The 27684-nt window shown below is 42.8% G+C and overlaps 1 protein-coding gene across 3 annotated transcripts in view; it reads right to left on the bottom strand.

The window, feature by feature from the left end:
- The window catches only part of zfpm1 (zinc finger protein, FOG family member 1), a 258811-nt gene that overhangs the window by 56043 nt on the left and 175084 nt on the right, over positions 1-27684 (bottom strand). For 2 of the 3 annotated variants that reach the window (XM_085991613.1, XM_085991616.1), the window contains exons 4-5: positions 22752-22888; positions 2170-2208 (exon numbers count right to left, since the gene is read on the bottom strand). In XM_085991613.1, the coding sequence (XP_085847739.1) occupies positions 2170-2208; positions 22752-22888 (176 nt within the window). The remainder of the gene's footprint in view (positions 1-2169; positions 2209-22751; positions 22889-27684) is intronic. The other variant, XM_085991615.1, reaches the window with a different exon arrangement.

The raw sequence follows: 27684 nt of genomic DNA, 5'->3' as shown, positions 1-27684 counted from the left end.
TCAATGAATTTAACTAGACATTCATTCTCTCAAATTAAAAAAAATCATTTATGTAACGCAGAATGATAGGAATCACATTTTAAAAAGCATTAATTGACAAAAAGATACACAATTGCAGCCATGTGCTATTAAATGTAATCCCACATTTCCATATTGGTCAAAATCTCAAACAACAGCATCATATTTTTTTTTTACACAATGCTGGAACAGAAGCAATTTTTTTTTATTTTTTTAAGTAGGTCCACAGTATCATGTTTGCACTTAATTTTAATTTATGGGAACGCAAATTCTCAATGCATGTGGGACAAGAAAAATTCATAAAATAATTTTATTGTTTGCACCGGTGAAGAGAAAATAGGTAACACATTTAAACATAAGATTTTTAATGTAAAGTTTAAAAAATATCAAACTGTGCAGCCAGTAAAGTTGGAGAAGCCCCTCAAAATTCCACTTTGGTCATGGTTGATTTGAAGCTTCCCATCACTATGTTTACAATCAAAATGTTAAAAATACTCTGAATAAGACTCAACTGCAAAAAGAATTTAATAATATTTTCCTACACAGATTTTCTTTGGATACCAGTACTATTAAAATTAGTTGGAGAATAAAAAAGGGAACCCTTTCATTCTAACATTACACTTGCCCTTCAATTTAACAGAGATTACAACATGAAGCATTTAACAAGCTGCTTTAGTAAATCAAACTTACTTTCAGTTTTTAAAGGCTGCATGTTTTACTCAACTGTTTGGCTTGGTTGAAAGAAAAATAAATGTCATCATTACTCTAATTTGGTTTGATTCGACATATTGATGACCTTAAAAATATATATTTTCAAAAGTGAGATGCTTCAAAGTTTTTTTACAATCCAACAGACCAATGCATCAAAGCTTGTTTTGTTCCGAAGCAGTTCATTTTTTCCTGTAGCTACACAGGCCCACTGACTCTTGCCCTTGACCCAACGATTTTGCAGCGATAGTTTGCAAACTTTCAAGTAGCTGATAAGGGTTTGTGTAGATTAACAGGACCTGTTATGACTGAGAGCAACTGAGACCAAGCAGGAAAGATGGCTTGAAAGAATATTTTAGCACTGTAGAATTAAACTGTGGCTGAAACAGTCTTGTAGCTGTGACTGGCTCCAACAATCGTGCCAGAATAATAATCCATTAAAGGACCACCTCCAGCAGAGACACTATGGGGTGTCAGTTAACAGAAGGGCCCGATCCGACTTCCAAAGTAGTTGAACATTTACCATGTTAAAAATTCAAATATCTTCCAAAACAGCAGTTTTATAAATCATATTTTTAACACAACAGTGTGTCAAATACTGTACAAATACTTGGGATCAGAGCAGTTTACAGCATGAAGAGGAGAAGGAATGAACTTGCTTTCATATAGCGCATTTCATGACCGTCAAAGGTCCCAAAGCACTTCACAGCCAATTAAGTTCTTTTAAAGTGTAGTCACTGTTGCAACATAGGATCAGAAACATTTTGCTAAGTCTGAATGTTCGAACTTGAAATTTATTTTTTGATCAAAAAGGGATAACTTCTTTCAAATAGAAGCCTTGCACTAGAAATGTCTTTGTAAAACAATATGGAACTTTAACAAAGATACAGAAATATTTTAATCAACCGATTGATGAGCTATTAATTGAGCAACTGCTACATCCCCACTGGACTGAAAAATACTGCTGCTCATTATATTTTTAAAAATGATAAGCACACTGCCGGAACTCAACAAATATGTAGATAGAAGTTAAAATCTTGGAAATGAATGTGTATCAGCCAGAAATCAATCATTTTGGACTTGGTGTACCAACAGCCTCCCAGAAGCATGGCGCCTGAGTGAGATAAAGTACAGACTAGAAAGATAAGGGTTAATCTGTATTTAATTCAAGGAGATGATGAACAGGACATTTAATGAACTCAGAAATATAGATTTTTTTATGTAATCATGTTATGTTCTCACAAACCAGACAACTGTGTGGTTATGTTAATTAACGTCTTAACAATGTTTTCTTATCAGAAACACTCATTTGGCAGGAATTTACATTAAAATGCTTCCAAATCATACGAGCTGAAAAAAAAGTTTGAAGTTTGTCACACTCAATGATCATTACCATACAAGCTAACTGTTTATAGTTTAACTCAGCGTTAAATTCTTTCCTACCTTGCCATATTGTCCAAAATGCGCTAGCAGTTCAAATGCCTGAACATAGGTAAAAATGAATGAAATCATACGGGGAAATCACTTAGCATTTATACAATAAGGATTTATTTGCATAAAAGATGCAATATGATACCCACAGAAATGAAAATAATCAATTAATGCTGTTAATATAAAATAATGGTCCGTATTTTCCGATGCCTATGGGTGTGTACGAGCTGTGTACACACCCGTAGTGACCTCGCAAGTGCCAGTTTTAGGCATGCGAAGCGCTTGCGCTGAAAACCGGCATTTCCGATCGGTCAAGAATCCTCTTGACAGATCACACGCCTGCCCTGGAGAACGGCCTTTGCGGGTGGTTGGGGGGGGGGGGGGGGGGGTTCCGCCCGCTGAAATCCCTTTAAAATCTTACGTCTGGTAAAAGCAGGCATAAAAGAGTTTAAAAAAGTAAAAAAATAAATTTTTTCCCCACTCATTTATAATTTAAAAATACTTTTTAAAAAAAGGTATTTTTTTTTAGCCCTAATTTTAACTAATTTTAAAAATGTGATTAAAAAAAATTATTTAATTTTTTGATGTGTTTTTTCAGTGATCCCCATTCATACTTTTGACAGGTCTAAGCTGTCAAAAGTGTGAAGGGGATTCCCTTCTTCCATTGGTTCCCCATGGCCCACGGGATACCAGGGACGCTTGCAAACCGCATGAGTCCCTGGGATACCTGGGCCCTCCGCATTTCGTAGAGCAGAGATGGAACTGACCTAGTGTTTGCTACTGCTGTTGGGGAGGGTTTAAACTAAAATGGCAGGAGGTTGGGAACCTGTGCAAGGAGACAGAGGAAAGGGAAGCAAGGATAGAAACAAAAGACAGGAAGGAGAAAAGCAAAAGTGGAAGGCAGAGAAATCAAGGGTGTAAATCAAACAGTGCCACAGTAAATTAGAATTCTAAAAGGACTAAGAGTGTTAAAAAATCAAGCCTGAAGGCTTTGTGTCTTAATGTGAGGAGCATTCGTAATAAGGTGGATGAATTAGCTGCGCAAATAGGTGTAAACAGATATGATATAATTGGGATTACGGAAACATGGCTCCAGGGTGACCAAGACTGGGAATTTAACATCCAGGGGTATTCGGGAAGGACTGGAAAAAAGGAAAAGGAGGTGGGGTAGCATTGCTGGTTAAAGAGGAGATTAACACAATAGTAAGGAAAGATATTAGCTCTGATGATGTGGAATCTGTATGGGCAGAGCTGAGAAATACCTAGGGGCAAAAAACATTAGTGGGAGTTGTATACAGACCCTCAAACAGTAATGCTGAGGTTGGGGATGGCATTAAACAAGAAATTGGAGACGCGTGCAATAAGGGCACAGCAGTTATCATGGCTGACTTTAATCTACATATAGATTGGGTTAACCAAATTGAATCAATACGGTGGAGGAGGAATTCCTAGAGTGCATACGGGATGGTTTCCTGGACCAATATGTCAAGGAACCAACTAGAGATCAGGCTATCTTAGACTGGGTATTATGTAATGAGAAAGGATTAATTAGCAATCTTGTTGTGCGAGGCCCCTTGCGGAGGAACGATCATAATATGATAGAATTCTTCATTAAAATGGAGAGTGAAGTAGTTGACTCAGAGACTAGGGTTCTGAATTTAAATAAAGGAAACTATGATGGTCTGAGGCGTGAGTTGGGTAGGATTGATTGGGGAATCTCACTCAAAGGGTTGACGGTGGATAGGCAATGGCAAACATTCAAAGACCGCATGGATGAACTACAGAATTTGTTCATCCCAGTTTGGCATAAAAATAAACCAAAAAAGGTGACTCAACCATGGCTAACAAGGGAAATTAGGGATAGCATAAGATTCAAGGAGAGGACATATAAACTGGCCAGAAAAAGCAGTAAGCCTGAGGATTGGGAGCAGTTTAGGATTCAACAAAGGAGGACAAAGGGATTAATTAAGAAAGGGAAAATAGAATATGAGAGTAAGCTTTCAGGGAACATAGAAACTGACTCTAAAAGCTTCTATAGATATGTGAAGAGAAAAAGATTGGTGAAGTCAAGCGTAGGTCCCTTGCAGTCAGAATCAGGGGAATTTATAATGGGGAACAAAGAAATGGCTGACCAATTAAATACATACTTTGGTTCTGTCTTCACAAAGGAGGTCACAAATAACCTCCCAGAGATGTCAGGGAACATAGGGTCTAATGAGAGGGAGAAATTGACTGAAATCAGTATTTGTAGGGAAATGATGTTAGGAAATTGACAGGATTGAAGGCCGATAAATCCCCAGGGCCTGATAATCTACATCTTGGGTACTTAAGGAAGTGGCCCTAGAAATAGTAGCTGCATTGCTGGTCATCTTCCAAAATTCTATAGACTCTGGAACAGTTCCCATGGTTTGGAGGATCACTAATGTAACCCCACTATTTAAAAAAGGGTGGTAGAGAAAAAACAAGGAATTAAAGACCGGTAAGCCTGACATCGGTAGTGGAGAAAATGCTAGAATCCATTATAAAAGATGTAATAGCAGAGCGCTTGGAAAACAGTGACAGGATCGGACAAAGTCAACATGGATTTACAAAAGGCAAATCATGCTTGACTAATCCACTGGAATTTTTTGAGGATGTAACTGGTAGAATAGATAAGGGAGATCCAGTGGATGTAGTGTATTTGGACTTTCAGAAGGCTTTCGATAAGGTCCCGCATAAGAGATTAGCGTGTAAAGTTAAAGCACATGGGATTGGGGGTAAGGTACTGTCTTGGACAGAGAACTGGTTGGCGGACAGGAAGCAAAGAGTTGGAATAAACGGGTCTTTTTCCTGAGTGGCAGGCGTGTGTGCTGTGAGGAGGATGCAGAGAAACTCCAGTACGATTTGGACAGGTTGGGTGATTATACTGCATTTGCCATGCATCTGCCCAATGTGGATAAATGCGAGGTTATCCACTTTGGTGGCAAAAACAGGAAGACAGATTATCTGAACGGCAATAGATTGGGAAAAAGGGAAGTGCAACGAGACCTGGGTGTCCTTGTGCACCAGTCGTTGAAGGTAAGCATGCAGGTGCAGCAGGCGGTTAAGAAGGCAAATGGTATGTTGGCCTTCATAGCGAGAGGATTCGAGTACAGGAGCAAGGATGTCTTGCTGCAGTTGTACTGGGCCTTGGTGAGACCTATCCTTGAGTATTGTGTGCAGTTTTGGTCGCCTTATCTGAGGAGGGATGTTCTTGCCATGGAGAGAGTGCAGCGAAGATTCACCAGACTGATACCTGGGATGGCAGGAATGACGTACGAGGAGAGATTGGGTCGATTAGACTTATATTCGCTAGAGTTTAGAAGAATGAGAGGGGATCTCATTGAAACTTATAAAATTCTAACAGTACTAGACAGACTAGATCCAGGAAGGATGTTCCCGTTGGCAGGGGAGTCCAGAACCAGGGGTCACAGTCTAAGAATAAGGGGTAAGCCATTTAGGACTGAGATGAGGAGGATTTCTTCACCGAGAGAGTGGTGAACCTGTGGAATTCTCTGCCACAGAGGGCAGTTGAGGCCAATTCATTAAAAATATTCAAGAAGGAGTTAGATATATTTCTAGAGGCTAAAGGGATCAAGGGATATGGGGAAAAGGCAGGGACAGGGTACTGAATTTGGATGATCAGCCATGATCTCGTTAAATGGCGGAGCGGGCTCGAGGGGCCGAATGGCCTACTCCTGCTCCTATCTTCTATGTTTCTATGACCTCTGGAGCCCTCAGGTAAGGGCGTAGATTTTTTCCAGATCGGAGGCCTCTGCACGCAGAAAATACGGGCCATTAAAACCGGGTGACATAGTGGGTTAGTTGCTGGTCGTTCACTTTCGGGACCTGGGTTCAAATCTAGATCAAAGGAGATCACATTTCCTCTAGTCCTGCATGAACACTAGGCCACAGGATGCCTGGCGTGCACAAAGAGACATACTGATACAGTACGGGGTGCTTTTGAGAGATTTAGGGCTGGAACACATTTTTCAAACAGTGAGCTTCAAATGTTGGGAAGCTAGGCTCTGCACCTTGCCATGCTATCTCTGACAAGAGTTCCACATTGGCTGCCCAAAATTGAAAATGTTCAATTCCCCACTATTAGCATCCCTCACCTTAAATGAAAAAAAAAAAGTTAAGAACTTGAACGTTGAGCATTGACTCTGCAATTTCTCATGTTAGGTCATCAGAGTAGATAGGTTTTACAGCTCCATGTTGAGCAGAATGTCTACAGAAGTGCAATTTATTCTAATGGTGATTCCAACTATGGAGGGCATGGTTATGGGAACTGGCTTTTCTTGTCCCCCAGAAGAATTTGGTTGCAATTTGGTCATCAGCCAATTTGGCAAAAAGTAGAATGGTTCCCAAACCTTTGATATTTTCACAGCTGCAAACAGATGATTGGATTCCCCGATTATAGGCGAGGTACGTCGTGGTCAGTCTTCTCTGGCAGCTGGCTTTAAGGGCCCTATATTAAATGGGTTTGGGCATCTCAATCCAGCTCCGAGTGGACATGGGCCTGCAGCACAAAACTGTCCCTAGTTCAGCACTAATTGGCAATCAAGAGACCACAATATGGTTGGTGTAGTAAAACAATGTCACATTACTGCAGTATAGGGTGCTCGAGGGGTTTGGGCAGAGGCACATGGTTGGGGAAAAGTAGAGAAACCTTTACTCTACATTTGGTTGTGCTATACCTGACCTGGGAATGCTTGATGTCAGCACTGCATATCTGAAATTGGAAGAGCTCCATTCTTCAGCACAAACATCCCTCACTTTGATGAGCACCAAAAAAACTAGGATTTCTGAATCATTTCAGAGTTTAGAAACATTATATTGGTACTACTGGTAAAGTTAAAATCAACTATACATATTGGAGAAAAAACTATTCTACCGTGTTATGAAATGTTATTGTTTTGCAACTGTTCAATACTAAAATAATCAAAAAGGATCTCCATTCCAGTAATTTAGTCCTGTGCCTTTTTCATACCAGGATTGTCCGCTAACTAGCATAATATAGCTTGATATTAAAATCTCGTGTTTGTCATGTGTTGAGTCGGCCATCTACTTTGTGACTATCAAACCAGTGACCAATTTTCTTCTTCCTCATTGGTTAAATTCTGTGTAATTCTCTTTTTATACTTTCTTGATTCACCAATTAAATTCTGCAACTCTTTCTCCATTTCTTCAATTTTTTCCATAATCGCGATTTTCAAAAAAAATCTATACATTCAGATTTTACTAGAAGTGGTTCTCTCCATCATACAGGAACATAAAAAATACATTGGCAGAGATACAGTTGCCACGACAGATCCACACCCATCCCATTACAGACCCCGAAAAATAAAATTCAACATGTACATTAAAATTCACCAAAAAAAAACAAAAACAAAAATCTATCTACAAATGTGGCTCCAATAATTTCACTCCTCCACCCATGAACAGCATCTTGCAACTCCAGGTGTCTGAGCAACATGGAGTCAGTCTCTGAATAACCTTTTTCAAGGTCTCTTCTGCCCCTCACCCCTCAAAATATTTAGTTGCTACCATCCACCCATGTCTGGTGGCCAAATGTAAATAAGTTCCAAATATTCACAGTTCCAAGGAATGGGCAAACAACCATTTTTTTTTTTTTTTTTTTTTTACACTGACTGGACAGTGACCTGCTGGCTTCAGAGTTGTGTTTCTTTCACAAAACATAGTAAACTTTTGACTCTGTGACGACTGCATATTCATTGATCTAAATTTATTTTGGCTTCAATTTTGCAAACCATTCCGCTCAATGCTTATAATTCAGAAAGGATAAAGACAGTAATGTAGATTAACAGCAATTTGACATCTATGTGAACTTAGTTCATGATTACTTGAGATGGGGGGGGGCATGGTGGGAGAAAGGAGGATAACTAGATGTATAAAAAGTGGGTTGATGCTGCTATTTTCTAAAGTTTCTGCCAACATCTTTTCCTGCATTGAATCAAATATATGGAATGAAGACCATGTACAGGAAACTTCGCGATATCCGGCACCGACGGGACCGAGCTGCTGCCGATCTATCAAAACTTCCGGATAGACCAGCGCTAATGTTGAAGGATACGGAGGTTTTCATCTCCGTATCTGACAACAAACACTGTTGCTTAGCAACAGCTTGTAAACACTCGGCCCGTACCTTGGAAGCGTCTCTGAAGCTGTTGCTAAGCTACAGAGACGCTTTCCAGAGCCTGACTTTTTTTTTTTTTTAAAACAAATAATGCTAGAAGAATAAAAACCTAAGCACGGTGGCATAGTGGTTTGCACTGTTGCCTCACAGCGCCAGGGACCCGGGTTCGAATCCGGCCTCGGGTGACTGTCTGTGTGGAGTTTGCACATTCTCCCCGTGTTTGCGTGGGTTTCCTCCGGGTGCTCCGGTTTCCTCCCACAGTCCAAAGATGTGCGGGTTAGGTTGATTGGCTATGATAAATTGACCCTTAGTGTTAGGGGGATTAAATACGTGGGGTTACGGGGATAGGGTGGGATATGTGTGTTGGTGTAGGGGTTACGGGGATCGGGTGGGATATGTGTCGGTGCAGGCTTGATGGGCCGAAATGGCCTCTATCTGCACTGTGGGGTTTCTGTGATTCTGTGAAAACGGCTGCTGATTTCTGCCGTTAGATCAAGGTTTCCGGACATACAACCTCCGGATAAACCAAAGTTTCCTGTAGCGAGCAGTTTATAAAATAAATTCAAGTAAGTAACAGATATGTGACTAATTGCTTTTTTCAGGGGAGGGGAAGGAGGAGAATCACTCAGATTATTCATCAATAATTAAAAACCAGTGCACCGCAAATGAAATTGATCACTACCGGCACGGCATAGGAATAATTTAGCAAGCTGCTTTTAACTAGGATGACTGTATGCCTAGAAGGACAGCCAGAAATAAATAAAATTAAACTTCCTCCAAAAAAAAGTTGTTTGGCATTAGGACCAATGGAAAACAGCTTGTAAATGCCTAAAATTTGTGGTGAATCGTAATATTGGAACTGAAAAGTTCGAGTCGATTTCAGCAACACACTGGAACAAATGTCTTGCCCCAAGGATGGTACAAATCTATATTCACGTCTAGAATGCAACTGTCCTGTAAAATGTCAAAGAAAAAAATTAATTGAAGTATAAAAATAGGAGGATAGAGCAGATGAGTACGTGGCTGGAGAGATGGCGCAGGAGGGAGGGCTTCAGATTCCTGGGGCATTGGGGCCAGTTCTGGGGTGGGTGGGACATGTACAGGCCGGACGGGTTGCACCTCAACAGAGCCAGGACCAAAATCCTCGTAGGTGGGGTTTGCTAGTGCTGCTGGGGAGGGTTTAAACGAAGTTGGCAGGGGGATGGGCACCAGGATGTAGCATTAGAAAGGAGAAACAAAGTACACAAAGGATTGGGAGAGGCAGAGAGCACTAAAGTAAGAAATAGTAAAGTATTAGGTGGGGTCAGACTAATAAGAACACAGGATGGTCTAAGATAGGTTTACAGTGTATGTATGTGAACGCACAAAGCACAGTAAACAAGGATGGTGAGCAGCAGGCGCAAATAGCCACATGGGAATATGAGGTCGTGGCAATGACGGAGACCTGGCTCAAAAAAGGGCAGGATTGGGTAGTAAATATTCCTCAATATAGGGTGTTCAGGAAAGATAGGGAAGAAAAGATAGGAGGTGGGGCGGCAGTATTAGTTAAGGAGAATGTTACAGTGCTGGAGAGAGGGGATGTCCTGGAGGGGGTCAAGGACAGAATCTATATAGCTAGAGTTAAGAAATAATAGAGGTGCCATTACACTACTAGGTGTATTCTATAGGCCACCAACTAGTGGGAAAAATATGGAGGAGTAAATTTGCAGAGAAATTACAGAGAGAAGCAAGAACGATAGAGTAGTGATAATGGGGGACTTCAACTATCCTAATATAGACTTGGATAGTAATAGTGTAAAGGGCAGAGGGGGAAGAATTTCTGAAGTGTGTTCAGGAGAACCTTCTTGATCAGTATGTTTTCAGCCCAACGAGGAAGGAAGCATTGCTGGATCTGGCTCTGAGGAATGAGGTAGGGCAAGCGGAGCAAGTGTCTGTAGGTGAACATTTAGGGAACAGTGATCATAGTATCATAAGGTTTAGATTAGCTATAGAAAAGGACAGGGAGTAACCTAAAGTAAAAATACTTAATTGGAGGAAGGCCAATTTCAGTGGGATGAGAACGGATCTGGTCCGGGTAAATTGGAATCAAAGATTGGCAGGCAAAACTGTAATGGAACAATGGGCTGCCTTTAAAGAGGTAATAGTTCAGGTACAGTCGAGGTACATTCCCACTAGGGGGAAAGGTAGGGCAACTAAAGTCAGAGCTCCCTGGATGACAAAAGAGATAAAGAGTAAGATGAAGCAGAAAAAGAGCGCATATGACAGATGTCAGGTCAAGAATACATCCGAGAATCAGGCTCAATATAGAAAGATAGCAAAATACTGCGGATGTTGGAAATCCGAAATAACAGAAAATGCTGGAAAAACTCAGCAGGTCAGGCAACATCCGTGGACAGAAAATTGAGTTGCCGTTTCGGGTCGAACCCTTCTTCAAAACTGGAAAGAAAAGATAGATCGGAGGCAGGGCTGCGATCGGACAAAAGAATAAAAGAAACAAAAGAAGTAAAAAAGAGACAATAAAAGGTATTAGAAGCTAGATGAGATGGCTAGACGAGATGGTAATAGGCTGAGATTAGGTGTAAAGTGTACTGGCAGGGCAAGAGATAGCTGCCAGGTGTGAGAGAGAAACAAAAGGAAAGGGGGGGGGGGGGGGGGGAAAGGAGTGGAAAAATTACAAGAAAAAATGAAATAGAGGCCGAGGTTATGATCTGAAATTGTTGAACTCGATATTGAGTCCGGAAGGCTGCAGAGTGCCCAATCGGAAGATGAGGTGCTGCTCCTCGAGTTTACGTTGAGCTTCCGTGGAACAATACAAGAGGCCAAGGACGGTGAGGTCCGAGTGGGAATGGAGCGGTGAATTAAAATGACAGGCGACCGGAAGCTCGGGGTCACCCTTACGGACCGAACGGAGGTGTTCCGCAAAGCGGTCACCCAATCTGCGTTTGGTCTCCCCAATGTAGAGGAGACCGCATCGTGAGCAGCGAATACAGTATACTAGATTGCGAGAAGTACAAGTAAATCGCTGTTTCACCTGGAAGGGGTGTTTGGGGCCCTGGACAGTGGGAAGTGGGGAGGTATAGGGGCAGGTGTTACATCTCCTCCGCTTGCACGGGAAGGTGCCAGGCGAAGGGGAAGGGCTGTTTGGGGTGATAGAGTGGACTAGGGTGTCTCGGAGGGAGCGGTCCCTGCGGAATGCTGAAAGGGGAGGGGAGGGGAAGATACGTTTGGTGGTGGGATCACTTTGGAGGTAGCGGAAATGCCGGAGGATGATCCGTTGAATGAAGTGAAAATTAGAGGGGCAAAGAGTGGGTGTGAGAATAGAATGGCAGCCAACATAAAAGGTAATCCAAAAGTCTTCTATAGGCATATAAATAGTAAATGGATAGCAAGAGGAAAGGTGGGGCCGATTAGGGACCAAAAAGGAGACCTACGCATGGAGGCAGAGGGCATGGCTGAGGTGCTAAATGAGTACTTTGCATCTGTCTTCACCAAGGAAGAAGATGATGCCATAGACTTAGTGAGGAGGTAGAGGAGATACTGGATGCGATAAAAATTGATAAAGGAGGTACTAGAAAGGCTGGCTGTACTTAAAGTAGATAAGTCACCAGGACCGGATGGGATGCATCCTAGGATGCTGAGGGAAGTTAAGGAGGAAATCGCAGAGGTACCGGCCATAATATTCCAATCCTCCTTAGAAACGGGGGGTGGTGCCAGAGGACTGGAGAATTGCAAATGTTACACCCTTGTTCAAAAAAGAGTGTAAATATAAACCAGCAACTACAGGCCAGTCAGTTTAACCTCGATAGCGGGGAAGCTTTTAGAAACAATAATCAGGGACAAAATTAACAGTCACTTGGACAAGTGTGGATTAATTAAGGAAAGTCAGCACAGATTTGTTAAAGGCAAATCATGTTTAACAAACTTGATCGAGTTTTTTGATGAGGAAACAGAGAGGGTTGATGAGGGCAATGCGGTTGACGTAGTGTACATGGATTTCCAAAAGGCTTTCGACAAAGTGCCACATAATAGGCTTACCAGCAAAGTTGAAGCCCATGGAATAAAAGGGACAGTGGCAGCTCGAATACAAAATTGGCTAAGTGTTAGAAAACAGAGTTTTTCGGACTGGAGGAAGGTATACAGTAGTGTTCCCCAGGGGTCAGTTCTAGGACCGCTGCTTTTCTTGATATATATTAATGACTTGGATATGGGTGTACAGGGCACAATTTCAAAATTTGCAGATGACACAAAACTTGGAAGTATAGTGAACAGTGAGGAGGAGAGTGATAGACTTCAAGAGGACATAGATAGACTGGTGGAATGGGCGGACACATGGCAGATAAAATTTACCGCAGAAAAGTGTGAAGTGATACATTTTGGTACAAAGAATGAAGAGAGGAAATATAAACTTATGGGTACAATCCTAAAGCGGGTGCAGGAACAGAGACCTGGGGGTATATGTGCACAAATCATTGAAGGTAGCAGGGCAGGTTGAGAAAGCAGTTAAAAAAGCTTACCGGATCCTGGGCTTCATGAATAAAGGCATAGAGTACAAAAGCATGGAAATTATGATTAACCTGTATAAAACACTGGTGCAGCCTCACCTGGAGTATTGTGTCCAATTCTGGGCACCGCACTTTAGGAAGGATGTGAAGGCCTTACAGAGGGTGCAGAATAGATTTATGAGAATGATTCCAGGGATGAGGGACTTCAGTTACGTGGTTAGACTGGAGAAGCTGGGGTTGTTCTCCTTCGAGCAGAGAAGATTGAGAGGAGATTTGATAGAGGTGTTCAAAATCATGAGGGGCCTGGACAGAGCAGATAAAGAGAAATCGTTCCCATTTGCAAAAGCGTCGAGAACCAGAGGACACAGATTTAAGGTGATTGGCAGAAGAACCAAAGGCAACATGAGAAAAAACATTTTTACTCAGCGAGTGGTTAGGATCTGGAATGCACTGCCTGAAAGGGTGGTGGAGGCAGACTCAATCACGGCTTTCAAAAGGGAGTTGGATCAGTACCTGAAGGAAAACAATGATCAAAGGCTACGGGGAAAGGGCGGGGAAGTGGGACTAGCCGAGGTGCTCTTGCAGAGAGCCGGCACGGGCTTGACGGGCCAAATGGCCTCTTTCCGTGCTGTAACCATTCTAGGATTCGATGGCAAGAGAAGTGAAGGATAATAATAATGGCCCGTAATTTGCGGTCAGCGGCGAAGCAAAGGCGTTCACCACTGGCCCCGAAGTAAGCTTCCCACAAAGATCTCGAGATCTCTGTGACGAGAAGTTTGGCTTTTCCGACGTTCAGTTGAGACCCGTGTAAGTTAATGGGGAATCCCCTAGTGCAAGCTGCTGTGACGTCAACAAGCAGTCTAAGCAGCCAATCACAATGCAGAATTCTCAGACCGGGAACCAGGAACTGAAGTTAAAAATGTTGAGAGCAAAACAAAGATTGGGGCTTTCACAAAGGGAAAAGGGAAAACTGAAATAAAGATGAAAAAAACTTAAGTTTCTTGAAAATTGTAATTATTATTAAAATAGATAAATTTGACACTCCACAAAATTAAAGTTAGTTTTTCAGGGCCATAACCTTTGTTTAGCAGTCAATACGCTGTTAAAACCCCAGTTACACCTAATCCAAAATGGTCTAACTTTTAATGGGGTATTGAACAGCGACATTACTGTGGAAGAGCCGAAGTTTTCATCAGTTTCACTGATTTCCCGGATTACAGTGATTGCTGGCTATGGGGGTAGCGGGGTGGGGTCCACAGCACAGCCAGTGTTGGAGCAGTGAATGACTGACCACAACTTCAGGATTTCCAAGTTATGATGCGCTAAATCCTGAAGTTGCGGTTAGTTTCGAAGGGGTAATAACAGCCAAGAAAGGAGTTAACTTATTTGGTCTGGAACGAGAAGTAGAGGGTGTTGCAGAGGTAAGTTGTGACATTGTTTGGCAACCATGCTGATAGCAATGCAAACAGCTGTGTACACTTGCAGTAATTAAATCTCAGGGGCTGAATAAGATGCATCTGAGGAACTGAGGGAGGAAATTGCAGAAACTCTGGTACAAATCTTCCAGAAATCACTGAATACTGGCGAGGACTGGAGAAAGGCAGGTGCTGCTCTTATTTTGAAAAAAAGTAGCAAAAGTTGCAGTAAACTACAGACCAGCAAGTTTGATGTCCATTGTGGGTAAAGTTATGGAAATACTGCCCGTGTGAAACCAGTATGAAGCTGCTGAATCACTTTGTAAAATGACTAATAACTGTCATTCCATTGATTGAGGGCATTTGGATAGAAATAAAGTCATAAAAGATATCCAATATGGGTTTATGAAGAGGTGGTTTTGTCAATTTAATTTACTAGTTTTCTTTGAAGGTGTTACAAAAAACTCAATAAAGGCAAGGCTGTGGATGTGACCTATTTGGATTTCAGAAAGGCCTTTGATACAGTTCTCAGGAAAAGCTGGTACTGAAAATAAGAAACTGAGAATCAGTGGAAATATTTTGCAATGGATATGTAACTGGTTGACAGAACCCAGAGGGTGGTGGTACAGGCATTGGCATCACACTGGCAGAAGGTGATCAGTGGGGTCCCACGAGTCCATTTTTGCACCACTTTTGTTTAATATTTTCATAAATGACGTGGAGCTAGGAGTCACAAGCGCAGTGGCTAAATTTGCAGATGATACAAAGCTAATAAACCTGGTAGACTGCAAAGCTGAACAGGATAAGCTATAGGAAGATTTCAACATACTTGGGAATTGGGCAAACAAGTGGCAGATGAAATTCAATGTAGAGAAAAGCAAAGTGTTTCACACGGGACAAAATATCCAAGAAGGGGCTATTACTTAAATGGAAAATAATGTGTATGGAAAATGAGACAGATCGGGGGGTCCTGATTGACATTAAATTGAAGCTATCACAACAGTACTCAGTGGCAGCAAGTGAAGAAAATCAAATGTTGGGATGCATTAAATGGTCAATATTGAGCCAAAATAGTGAGGTAATCCTGCCACTTTATAAATCAATCATTGGTGCAACCACACTTAGAATACGGTGTACAGTTCTGATTACCACAGTACACAAAGGATATTGTAGCTAATGAAAGGATACTGTAGTGTATGTACCTTTAAGGGGAGAACTACTTTTTACAGCTCCTGTATACTGTAGTACCGGCAGTGACCACACCTGTATATAAACCCTGAGTAGGGATCTGTACTGTTAGTTTTAGAGTAACCCTCATCCAGTAAACACCTGTTGATTGTTCCTCTGCAGTCTCGGTCTATTTATTGAAGGACACCATACATCAAGATTCACAGATTTAACATTGGCGACGAGTGGATTCAAATCTACCTGCAACTCTGCATCACCTCCCAGGGATTCGCTCCTGGAGAACAGTGAAAGAAGAAGGCCGAGTCCAGAAATACGGGCGTCGACCATCCAGAGAAGACTTGAGCATCGCAGAGGAGGCTGTGGAGAGCTGGGCTTGGTTCTCCAGTCACGACGATCCAGCGCAACGGGCTGGCAACAGGTACGGCGCAGACCCTTCCCGGACAGCGGCGGCTGGAGCCGACCGACGGCACAGAAAAAGGCTGAGCAGTGTCGACGGGGTAAGAGAGAGGGTAAAGCGCACAGGGTGCAGCCGGGGTTGAATACCGAGCGGCATCAACGAGAGAGGCGCGCAGGAAAATGCGCAGAGCGCGGCCGGTGTTCAAGGGCTGAGCAGCGTCCGCAGGGGAAGAAAGGAAAGCGCGGGAGACGCCATTTGAGCCGCAGCGGAGAAGGGAGAGCGCGAGAGACGCCATTTTCAGCCAGCGGAGAAGAAGGGAGAGCGCGGGAGAAGCCATTTTTAGCCAGTCTAACCACACCCAGGGATGCCGAAGAGTGGCAGTGTCACAGCGTTCGACAATGAAGTCGAAGATTGGGCGACATATGTAGAACGCATAGAAGTGTACTGCAAGGCGAATGAAGTGCCAGATGCCAGGAAAGCACTGGTATTGTTGAATTCCATGGGTGCAAAAACATATGGCTTACTGCAAAACCTAGTAACCCCAGAGAAGCCAGTGGAAAAGGATTTTGAAAGCATAGTGGCAATCCTACAGGACCACTTAAACCCCACACCGCTGCTGATAGCAGAAAGATTTAAGTTTCACAAAAGGAACCAGCATAAAGACAAAAGTAATGCTGAGTATTTAACAGAACTGCGCAAGTTATCGAAACACTGCCAGTTTGGAACGGGACTAGCAGATACTTTAAGGGACAAGTTTGTGTGTGGGCTTCAAAGTGAAGGAATTCAGAAACGGCTTTTATCAGAAAAGGATCTTACGCTGGACAAGGCTTTCAGCATGGCAGTATCACACGAAGCAGCCGCACGGGGCGCTGCAGAGATACAATGGAGACCGCAAGAATATGGCACAAATGAAATGTCATATGGAGCAGTGAAGTGTTATCGCTGCGGCAGAACACACGACCATAAGGATTGTTGGTTCAAGGACCAAGTGTGCAGACAGTGTGGAAAAGTAGGACACATAGCAAGAGTCTGCAGGTCGGGAAAGAAAACCAGCAGCAAGAAATCTCCACAGGAGAAAGGTACATAAGGTGACGGAGAGTAGTTCAGACGAACAGAAAAGTGATACAGACTCCGGAAGCAAGGAGCTGGGTTGTCTGAAACTACATAATGTAATCAAAATGGAGGATCACCAAACTATCTGGGTCACGCTCAAGATAGACGGAGTCCAAGTGAAAATGGAATTGGACACAGGATCAGCCCTAACAGTCATAAACCGAAGGGACTACAAGCGGCTATTCTCACATATACCCTTAAGAGATACAGAGATTGTCTTGAAGACGTACACGGGGCAAAAAGTCTACCCCAAAGGAAAAATAAGGGTGAACGTTATATATAACGGCAAGGAAACACCAAAAATGGACCGATACGTATTGCCAGATGGAGGACCACCACTACTAGGACGTGAATGGATCCGGAAGATAGTTAGATTGGCATTCCATACAAGCACTGATGGTAGATGCCAAAAAGGATGACGATGTCACACCTGGACGACTGTCAAAAATGCTAACTGACGCACAAGAAGTGTTCCAGGAGGGACTCGGAACACTAAAAGGCATAACAGCGATGATCAAAATAGAGGAAAATGCAAGGCCAAAGTTTTTTTTAAGGCCAGACCGGTGCCTTATGCGATCCGCCCAGCTATCGAAGCAGAGCTGGAAGGTTTGGAACGTTCTGGAGTACTGTCCAAAGTGGACTGGAGCGAGTGGGCTACACCCATCGTTCCTGTAATGAAGAGGTCGTTGAGTAATACGCCTGGGGAACCAAAGAAGGTTCGCATCTGTGGGGACTTCAAGGTGACAGTGAATCCAGTCCTTCACACGGTACAATATCCGCTTCCGCGGATTGAAGATATTTTCGCCTCGCTATCTGGAGGAAAACGCTTCACTAAGATTGATCTGGCCCAGGCGTACCTGCAAATGGAGGTAGAAGAAGCCTCGAAACAGTACCTCACGATCAACACTCACAAAGGTCTCTACCAATACAACCGGCGGGTGTTCAGGGTAGCATCAGCTCTGGCTATTTGGCAAAGGGCAATGGATCAAGTCCTGCAAGGGATTCCAGGGACCCAGTGTTATTTGGACGACATCCTGGTCACGGGCAAAAATGACAGTGATCACCTCGCCAACCTGGAGCAGGTGCTCACTAGATTGAAAGAATATGGGCTCCGAGCTAATCGCCACAAATGCGAGTTTTTCCAGAAGCAGATCTCGTATTGTGGCTACGTTATTGATAAAGAGGGGTTACATAAGTCCCCTGAAAAGATTGAGGCAGTAGTCAAGGCTCCAGCACTGGAAAATGTGTCACACCTGAGGTCGTTCCTCGGGCTGGTGAACTACTAGCATAAGTTCTTGCCGAATTTGTCTACAGTACTACACCCACTGAACACCCTACTGCAAACGAGGGTACCATGGAAGTGGAATGACGAAGGTAAACGAGCTTTCCAGAAGTGCAAAGAATTGATCACATCAAAAGAGGTGTTGGCTCATTTCAACCCAGCACTACCAATTCGGTTGGCGTGTGATGCATCACCCTATGGTATTGGAGCGGTGCTGTCGCACAAATTCCCGGACGGCTCGGAGAGCCCAGTAGCCTTTGCGTCTCGGTCACTAACCTCAGCCGAGCGTAACTACGCCCAGATTGACAGGGAGGCCCTCAGCCTAGTGTGGGGAGTGAAAAAGTTCAACCACTATCTGCACGGGCAGAAGTTCACCTTGCTGACTGACCACCGCCAACCACTTGTCTCCATCTTTAATCCAAAGAAGGGCGTTCCGGTGATGACTGCGCAACGGCTACAAAGATGGTTCCTTTTTCTAGGGGCGAACCAATATGAAATCGAGTATAAGGGCACGAAACAGCATGGAAACGCTGATGGGCTATCACGCCTGCCACTGCCTACTGCGGAGGAAGCACCAGCAGTGGACCCTGTCGAAATATTTTATTCAACTATAATTGAACGCTTGCCAGTAACTAACGCGGATATAGAGAAGGAGACCCGAAATGACCCGCCACTGTCTCGGGTATATGATTTGACGGTGAAGGGATGGCCAACACATGGCGACTCACTGTTGCCAGCATTCTCATCCAGAAGAGAACAGCTGTCAGTATGCCAGGGGACCTTGATGTGTGGATCCTGAGTGGTAATTCCACCCAAGTTAAGGGAGAGAGTGCTCAATGAGCTTCACAAAGGCCATCTGGGAGGGGTGAAAATGAAAAGCCTTGCTAGGGCTTGTGTGTTGGCCAGGGATCGATCAGCAAATCGAGGATCTGTCAAAGAGCTGCTCAGGATGCCAGAAGGTCCAAAATGCACAACCACATGCCCCTCTACACCCATGGGAGTGGCCCTCCTCTCCATGGCAATGGGTGTATATTGATTTTGCTGGTCCATTCATGGACTCAATGTTCTTAATAGCCGTGGATGCGCACTCGAAATGGCCTGAGGTGATCAAAATGTCCTCCACCACCACGGAGAAAACGATTGCAGTCCTACGGACCATATTTGCCAGGAACGGCTTGCCAGAGCAGATTTGCTCTGATAACGGACCATAGTTTGTGTCCGAAGAGTTTCGGAAATTTATGAGAAGGAATGGGGTAAGGCATTACACATCCGCCCCGTATCATCCAGCCACAAATGGATTGGCTGAGAGGTTCGTACAAACCTTTAAAAAGGCAGTAAGGGCCATGTGCGATGACGACATTCCACTGCAGCATAAGGTGGACAATTTCCTGTTAGCCTACAGAAATGCGACACATGCAGTTACCAACCAGACCCCGACCATGATGTTCTTTAACCGAAGGTTGAGACCTCGTCTGGATTTGCTCAGACCAAATGTACGAAGAAATGTTGAGAATAAGCAATTCCAGCACATCAATGAGAAGCCGACAAGGAGCTTCAATGTAGGGCAACCGAACAGAGAAATGGCAACCAGGAACGATATGCACACGGCAGGGGCCACTAATGTACACAGTGGATGTTGGGGAGAACATTGTGAGACGCCATGTCGACCAGATCCTAGCGTCACAGGAACGAGTCAACCCCATGTCTCGCGTACCTGGTGATGAACCCGACATACAGGTAGCATCTACCCCAGAAACAGTAGCATCGGAAGCTGATGAACCAACCGATGACGGAGGCAGAATCGCCTCCGCACCAAGAGCAAGACACTCAGGAAAGGCGCTATCCAGAAAGGATCAGGAAGCCGCCCCAAAGACTGAATTTATAAATGGACTATTTGCAGTTAATGTTGCATGTTAAAAGTGTTAATTGTTAAATGAATGTTATGGTACTGTTAATCTAAAAGGGGAGGAATTGTAGTGTATGTACCTTTAAGGGGAGAACTACTTTTTACAGCTCCTGTATACTGTAGTACCGGCAGTGACCACACCTGTATATAAACCCTGAGTAGGGATCTGTACTGTTAGTTTTAGAGTAACCCTCATCCAGTAAACACCTGTTGATTGTTCCTCTGCAGTCTCGGTCTATTTATTGAAGGACACCATACATCAAGATTCACGGATTTAACAGATACAGAAAAGAGCAACCAGAATGACTGAGGGGATGGAAGGACTGGATTATGAGGAGTGATTATGTAAATTGGGCATGTTCTCACTGGAAAAGAGAAGGTTGAGAGCCGACATGACTGCTATTTTTAGGATTCTGAAGGGACTAGATAATGTAGGCCATGGCAAGCTGTTTCACTTTGCTCACAACAGCAGAACCAGAGGATACGGCCAACGTTCCCATTTAGCTGCGTGGTCGCGCGACGATTTGCAGGTCCCGCGCAGCCAGCTCCATGGCGTCTAATGGCAAAAACCACACGTGCAGTAATTTGAATGGGCCGTGCAGCCCCTTAAAGGGGCCACAGACCCAAATAACAATCATTGGAACATTGGATACAGCCCGTACTTGAAGAGGGGTAAATTCAAAGTTAATCTGCAGAAACATTATTTCAGTGAGCAAGTGGTCAATCTATGGAGCGGGCTCCCTTGGGAGACGGCTAGTGTTGATCCAATCAAAGGCAAATTAGATAGATTTTGGATACATTTTGGGATACGGTGTATGAGTAATTTGAGACACGACTTATGGCAAGTGTCGCATGCTTGGGAATAACAGGCGACTTTGGACCTATGGTTCCCAAAGATTTCCACCACTAGAGATTTTTGTTTGGGTCTGTTGTAATTAGTAGGGGTTAATTGCCATGATTAGTCAAAAATTCAATTATTGTTGTGTCATGTAGAAGGCAAATTAGCCTTTTTTCGTCGAGCAATTCCTATGATCCTATGTACGAGAGTCTAAAATCTAACCGCTGTTATCTCATCCCAAACTGTCTGGCTTTCGTCAATGCAATGTGTTCAAATTAGTTTTTGTGGACACTGTATTTTTGTAGTGACTTTTCTATTCCCTAACATTTATGCAACGGTGGTAAGTGAGCAACATACGTTTACTTACTTAAGTAACTACAGTACTACATGCACAGATTTATTTATGTATGTATGTATGTGAGGGTCCCAATTGTCTTTATTTACCTTGTACCACTGAGGATCACACAATTTATGGATTCGATTAATTTCTTATTAATTTTTTTTAAGCAATGAGCAATATCGTTGCAGATTCATCGGTTTTATATAATAAACTGAAATTGTACTGTGCACTTGTGCTAATACAGGTCACACAATCTTAAAAAAGGTGAGGGTTAGCCTTTTTAGAACTTTTAAAAGTACTTCCAACTCAGCTGAAATCAGTTTCAGTACCTCTCACACACATCCACCCTTATTGTGCATATGCAATAGATCTCATTTCTATGCAGAGTGAGAAATTATATGCCTTCCTGCTCAAGGTGCAATGCAGCATCAGTCATTTTACGAAGTGATTCAGCAGCTTCCCACTGGTCAGAAAATCAAGTTCCTGTGCTTTAAATCTGGTTTGCAATCTGCATTCTGACTACCATGACATTAGACTTTTATGAGAGATTGTGGTGCTATAATCGTTCAAGTGTATTGTTCCATTCCAACAAACTTCCCGTAAACATATTCACTGGCACAGAAGTAAACGCAAGTTTAAATAAAGTGCATTTGACAGGTTTAACTTGTGTTTGAATATGATTTCTATAAAAAACTTGCCAAAAAATAAATAAATAAACCCATGCTATATCAATACAACCGCAACTCATGAAGCCAGCGAAAAGGTCAATGCACTTCATACAACTGAAGAAAATGAGTCAAAGGGGCCACGAAAAATTCAGTAATGGCAAAGATTGCTGTACTGCGTCAAGCACTGCAATTTTATTTTTCAACGCAAGTTCCCCTGTATACTGTTACAACAGCTCAACCTCAGAAAAAACACCCTGTACACCACCAGCATGACAAACCCTGTGATTGGCAACTGAGTGCCAAATTGTCAGCAATTACCTGCCATGCACCAGACAAATAGGAACAAGGTTGAGACTGACAAAATTAATTCAACAGAAAATAAAACTATAAGATAATCTATCTCAAGTATGATGGAAACCCTAGCATTTGGAGCACCTTCCTCGCACGAGAAAGACACACGAGTATGCCACCAACCACTTCTTGACTGGAGCATACTTAGATGTTCAGTGGTTGGTTGCTGGTACAAAGCAAATGCCACCAGTCTTGTAGTTGTTGGAGATAATCAATCAATCAATCAATCAATCAATCAATCAGTCAACTCATGGAAAACACACAGAGTATAAAGAAAATTCTTTATGCAACATAATTTACAATACTTATTCGATGTATAAATCAAAGCTCAAGCTTTCAGAATTAATTTCTTGCCAGAGAAATGTATCAGCTTTTTCCCCAGATATGAACCATGGTATACACAAATCACATCCTACCGTGTTGTCACTGTCTGGGGTACTTCTGTTACTGCTGCTTATCGACCCTTCATATGGACCCCAGGATAATCCTTTTGCCAGGCTGTGACACGCACGCACTTGCATTTCACTGTCCAGATGATGTAGCTCCAGTGACTCTGATGAAATGAAATTTAAATAGAATAATTCAAATGTGTGATATTTATTAGATTGCCTGTACTGTGCAATATAAAATTCACCAAATACAAAAGCAAGGACAAGTATTCCCTTCAAAGCAACTTAAAATGGAAGGAAAGTTGGGGGCGGGGAGAACAAATTCTCTACAAAAGTACTTCACTTCTCCCCATCTTAAAATAAAAATAACCTGTAACAAAATCCATTTTGGAGCTACCTGCCATTTTAGGTCTCTTCCCACTCGCTGCCATCACCAATTCTGATGATACAAATTACTGGAGAGGTCCACATGAACCCTGGTACAGCTCCATACACTTCAGTGGGACTAGCACTTTAAACCAACCCGAGAGCTGATTGGCCCCGTAAAAGAAAACTACCAGCTGTTTGTTGCCGGTTAAAACCTTTTTCATTAGAATTAAGGATTTACTAAGAGGTTTGAGGAGAAACAGGAATTTTCTTTGATGTCATTTCTTGTCAATCCCAGTACAGAAACCAGGGATTTAAAAATAAAATGCCCACCTGAGAGTGAACCTTGAGATAACAAACCTAAAGAAGTTCATCAGCAGCTCATTGCTTTTTCAGGGTACTGTTCACCTTCTAAAAAGGTTGCCCAATTTTATATCACTTTCATCATTATAGAGACAGACTGCTGCTCACTCCTCTGCCAGTTTCAGTTTTTTAAAGAATGGATACTGGCAAAAACTGCATGAGTCCACATGAGAGTCTTTGGCAATAACTATGGGGTCGATTTTCGTGGAGCCGTCAGGCGGGGTTTCTGGTGTGTGGGGGGGAAATCCCGAATTTGGGGGTCCCGACACCATCCCGCCCAAAACCCCGCTCCACGCAACTTTCAGAGGCGGCGGGTACCCGCCCCGCACTGGGACCCGCCGACCCCAGGTGGGAAGGGATTAGTGCCAATTAACTGCCTGTTAACAGGTAGTTAACATGCAGTTTTTAGCCTAATCCCTATTTTGAGGGGTTTCGTGTGGGTTTCCCCCGACGGCTCCAAACCACGCCAGGTTAGAGCAGGCGGGCCGTCGGGTTGAAGGAGTTGCGATGTCGGTGTTCAGGTGAGTGATGTGTGCACGAGTGCAAAGGTAAGTGCGTTTGGTATGTCTAAAGTGTGTAAAGAACTTTTACTTACCTGTACTTACCTTAACAGACTTTCTTCCTGCAGGCGTCGGGAGCCCATCACTCAGCCGGCACTTAAAGCTGAATGGCTGCGATCTGTCAAAAGTGACAGCCTTCAGCTTTGCGTGCTGCCGAGAGTTCTAACTGAGTCTGTGCAGAAGGACTCAGGTTAAAACTCAGACTGTCAGTGTTTCACAGCTTCAAACAGCTGTGAAACAGTTCATCTGTCAAGAACTCTTGACAGATGAAATTGCAGTCTGTGACGTCACCTGTTGCCGGGTGGCCCTTAATTGGCCTGCTGAGCCCGCTGGGCGGGCTCAACAAGGTCAATCGAGGGGAAATCGCGCGGATTGGCCGGACGTTGATGTAGGCGGGTCAAAAACCCAAAAGTTGTAGTCCCGTCTTCTTCCCGACAGCTTCGGGAAAATCAACCCCTATGAATCCTCAATTGAAGATACTCTTCTTGCCTCTTAACTGCTGTGTAATATAATGAAACTGCTCCTTTCATTAATGGGATGTTTCTTTTAAAGTGCTGGTCACACCATTTGGTTTGTCTTCTGCACATGGGTTTTGTTTATTTCACACAAATGACCAACTTCCCTTCAATTAAATTATACTGAATTAAACTAAAAAGGGCTTTTAACAGTACCTTTATTACAGTCCTCACTTTCACAGCATTCCCAAAATAGAGAATTGCGACAACTAGCAAAAAAGATTTCATAGAGTCATCATGCACAGATTTTTATTGCAGCTTACCAACTGTATTCAACTTGCACACACTTAAAAAAGAACGGCGGAGTTAAATAATTTCAATAATTGAAGATACAATGTAACGAGGATAAAACACAACTGATGAGGTAGCCTACAATTTTTTTGTATGATTAATATAAATGCCTAGTTTTGCTTTCCATCATATACCCCAAGTAGTCACGCATGTGTGCGCAATATATATAATATATACACACAAATGCGCCAGAGCACGCTCAACCATTCCCAACCCCATCCTTCCAGTCTCCAAGATAAATACTTGCCTGACATGACAATTAACTTGCCTGCACCTGGGTAGAAATGCACAATATAGTTCCCTCACCAAGGCAGAATTAAAATGGTTCCTGTGGTGAAGTAGCAGGGGCGTTACTTTTTTTTTTGCGCTTGACATTAGAACTGCAGCCTCACAATTAGTGAATCTATTTTCATAGAAGTCAAATTGAGGTAGATAAAGACAATTACTACATTTCTGAAGACAAGTTGAAGACCCGATGCAGAAGAAAGAACTTCACGTTACTAACAGATTTGAACATTTGAAATGTATTGCTCCATTTAAACACATAAAAAATACAATCATTACAAGTACAGTATTTTATCAAGGCCTGACTCTAAGGTGGAGCCAACTTTGGGTGCAGCAGCCAGCTGGTTTCATGACGGAAATAATTCCTGCAGTTGTACCTACTATAAATCTCCAGATGGTATTTCTGTAAGATTTACCTCCCATTTCCCTTTATAAATAAAACACTCCCTGTATGGTGCATTATATATAATCCAAATGTCAAGTTCTTGCCAGTATAAAAGCTGGCTAACCTTAGCCAAATTTATAATGATGAAAACAAATAGCCACCATGCCAGGGACCTGCACTAATCAGGAACCATTGTTCATCTCTAATCTGCTGCTTCAAAAACAAAAATGTTTTTCTTTTTAAAGGTACCTGCCAATTCTCACTTTTCCCTGTTCCATTTTAGAGATGACAGGAGCATTTCAGCACGAGTCCTGTTAAAACCCGAATAAGAAACAGGTGGGCTACTTGTAACCAGGCCTATGGTTTTGCCAACATGCCCATATATATTTCCTTGCTGCTGGTATAAATGTTGTGTTTGACCAGCACAGGGACAGCCTCCAAATTCTTCCCATACCATATATACAGCATAAATGAGAACACAAAGCTTCTGAACAAATATGCTGATCTTATTGTGCAACACCATTGTATAAAATCTTTCACTGACAGGACTTCACCCAATAACATGCAAGATGCAACACAGCTTAACCACTACCACAAGAAACTCCAACCAATGGGAATGGGCATAGAGTCTACCAAAAAAATTGTCAGCAGCTATTTATTTTCAGGTAGATGGCGCATTAGTATATCCAGCTCGTTCTCCCCAGTGTGTTTCTCCCATTCCACAAATTGTCCTTGCCCTGTGCTCCAACCCTGGCCAAAAGCCTCTGTTCCACTCCCCAGCCTGCAGCACTGTGGGAAAACAGTCAGCAGTTTATTTAGCCAGACATTATTTCTAAACTCACTGCAATGTAAGGAAGGTTAAGGAAACTCGGATGATGCCACTGCTTACAGGAAACAAATATTCCATTCCAGAAATTGCTTGTAGCCTTGCAGTTACCTCACCAGAGCTCTATTTTAGCCTTAAGTGCCTAAAAGTCAAACACTAAAGACGACATCAGCATGGCTATGCACTATTAGAAATGATATTTAAGATGTTGCAGGGTTCTACTTTATTATACAAAGGATAAGGGAGTTTAAAATGGTTAACTCTTTCTGAATAGTTCCACAAAATAACATACCCTTCAACTGCCAATAGCCACACCATCTCCTCCCCTGTGCTGCACCCAGTCTTGTCCTTAGTTCATCACTCATTCCGGGTCAGGATACCATGGTGCAGAGATAAGACTGTTTGTTCGACATGCTCCATGTCAAAAGACTAATCTATCTTCCATATATCAAACCCCACCAGAGCAAAATGCTCTGCAGAAGATAAACAAACCTTCCTAGCCAACAGAGAACTGTTCGGCAGCTACTGCAGTGACACTTTAACCACTTTCCCCAATCTAGATGTCAAACTATTTTATGGCTCCTGATGTGCCTTTGTTCTAAGTAAGCAAACAGGATACCAGCGAACAACAAATTAAGTTCTCTAATGTGATCTTAAAAACATTTTCACTGGAGTGGATACAACAATGACGTCAGCACTTTGAAAATATCAAATAAATAGTCAGTCTCCATATTATGCTGCAACCTACCGAAGTTTCTTAAAGGGGCAGTCTTCACATTAACAAAAAAAGTATTTAGCAAACAAGTGAAAAAGGTTTGGTAACCTCTCAGCGAAGCAGTTTCTGTCAAAATGTGTTATTTCAGCTTGACATTGAAGAAACTGACACTTTGCTAATCCACCTTGTCTCTGTAATGATCAACAGCATATCTTTCAGTCTTTCCTTTTTCTGAATTTTTTTCCCCAAAATGTTAGAAGACACCAAGCTACAATACCTAAACCTTTTCAGGTAAAATACAAGACTGCACAAATATACAGTTCTCAGTTTCACAATCTATTACTGTTGTAGAGTTTTTGAGGTTGTAACTAGCAGGGTAGATAAGGGGGAACCAGTGGATGTAGTGTATTTGGATTTTCAGAAGGCATTCGATCAGGTGCCACACAAGAGGTTATTAAACAAAATTAGAGTTCATGGGCTTGAGGATTGGTTAACGGACAGAAAACAGAGTAGGAATAAATGGGCCATTTTCGGGTTGGCAGGCTGTAACTTGTGGGGTACCGCAAGGATCAGTGCTTGGGCCTCAGCTATTCACAATCTATATTAATGACTTAGATGGGGGGTCAGAATGTAATATATCCAAGTTTGCTGATG

This window comes from Somniosus microcephalus, chromosome 6, assembly GCF_052327205.1.
Source record: "Somniosus microcephalus isolate GS21.2 chromosome 6, FLI_Smic_1.0, whole genome shotgun sequence".
In the NCBI taxonomy this organism is placed as follows: domain Eukaryota; kingdom Metazoa; phylum Chordata; class Chondrichthyes; order Squaliformes; family Somniosidae; genus Somniosus; species Somniosus microcephalus.
The sequence above is the reverse complement of the archived record's forward strand: the minus strand, read 5'-3'. Positions and strand labels throughout refer to the sequence as shown.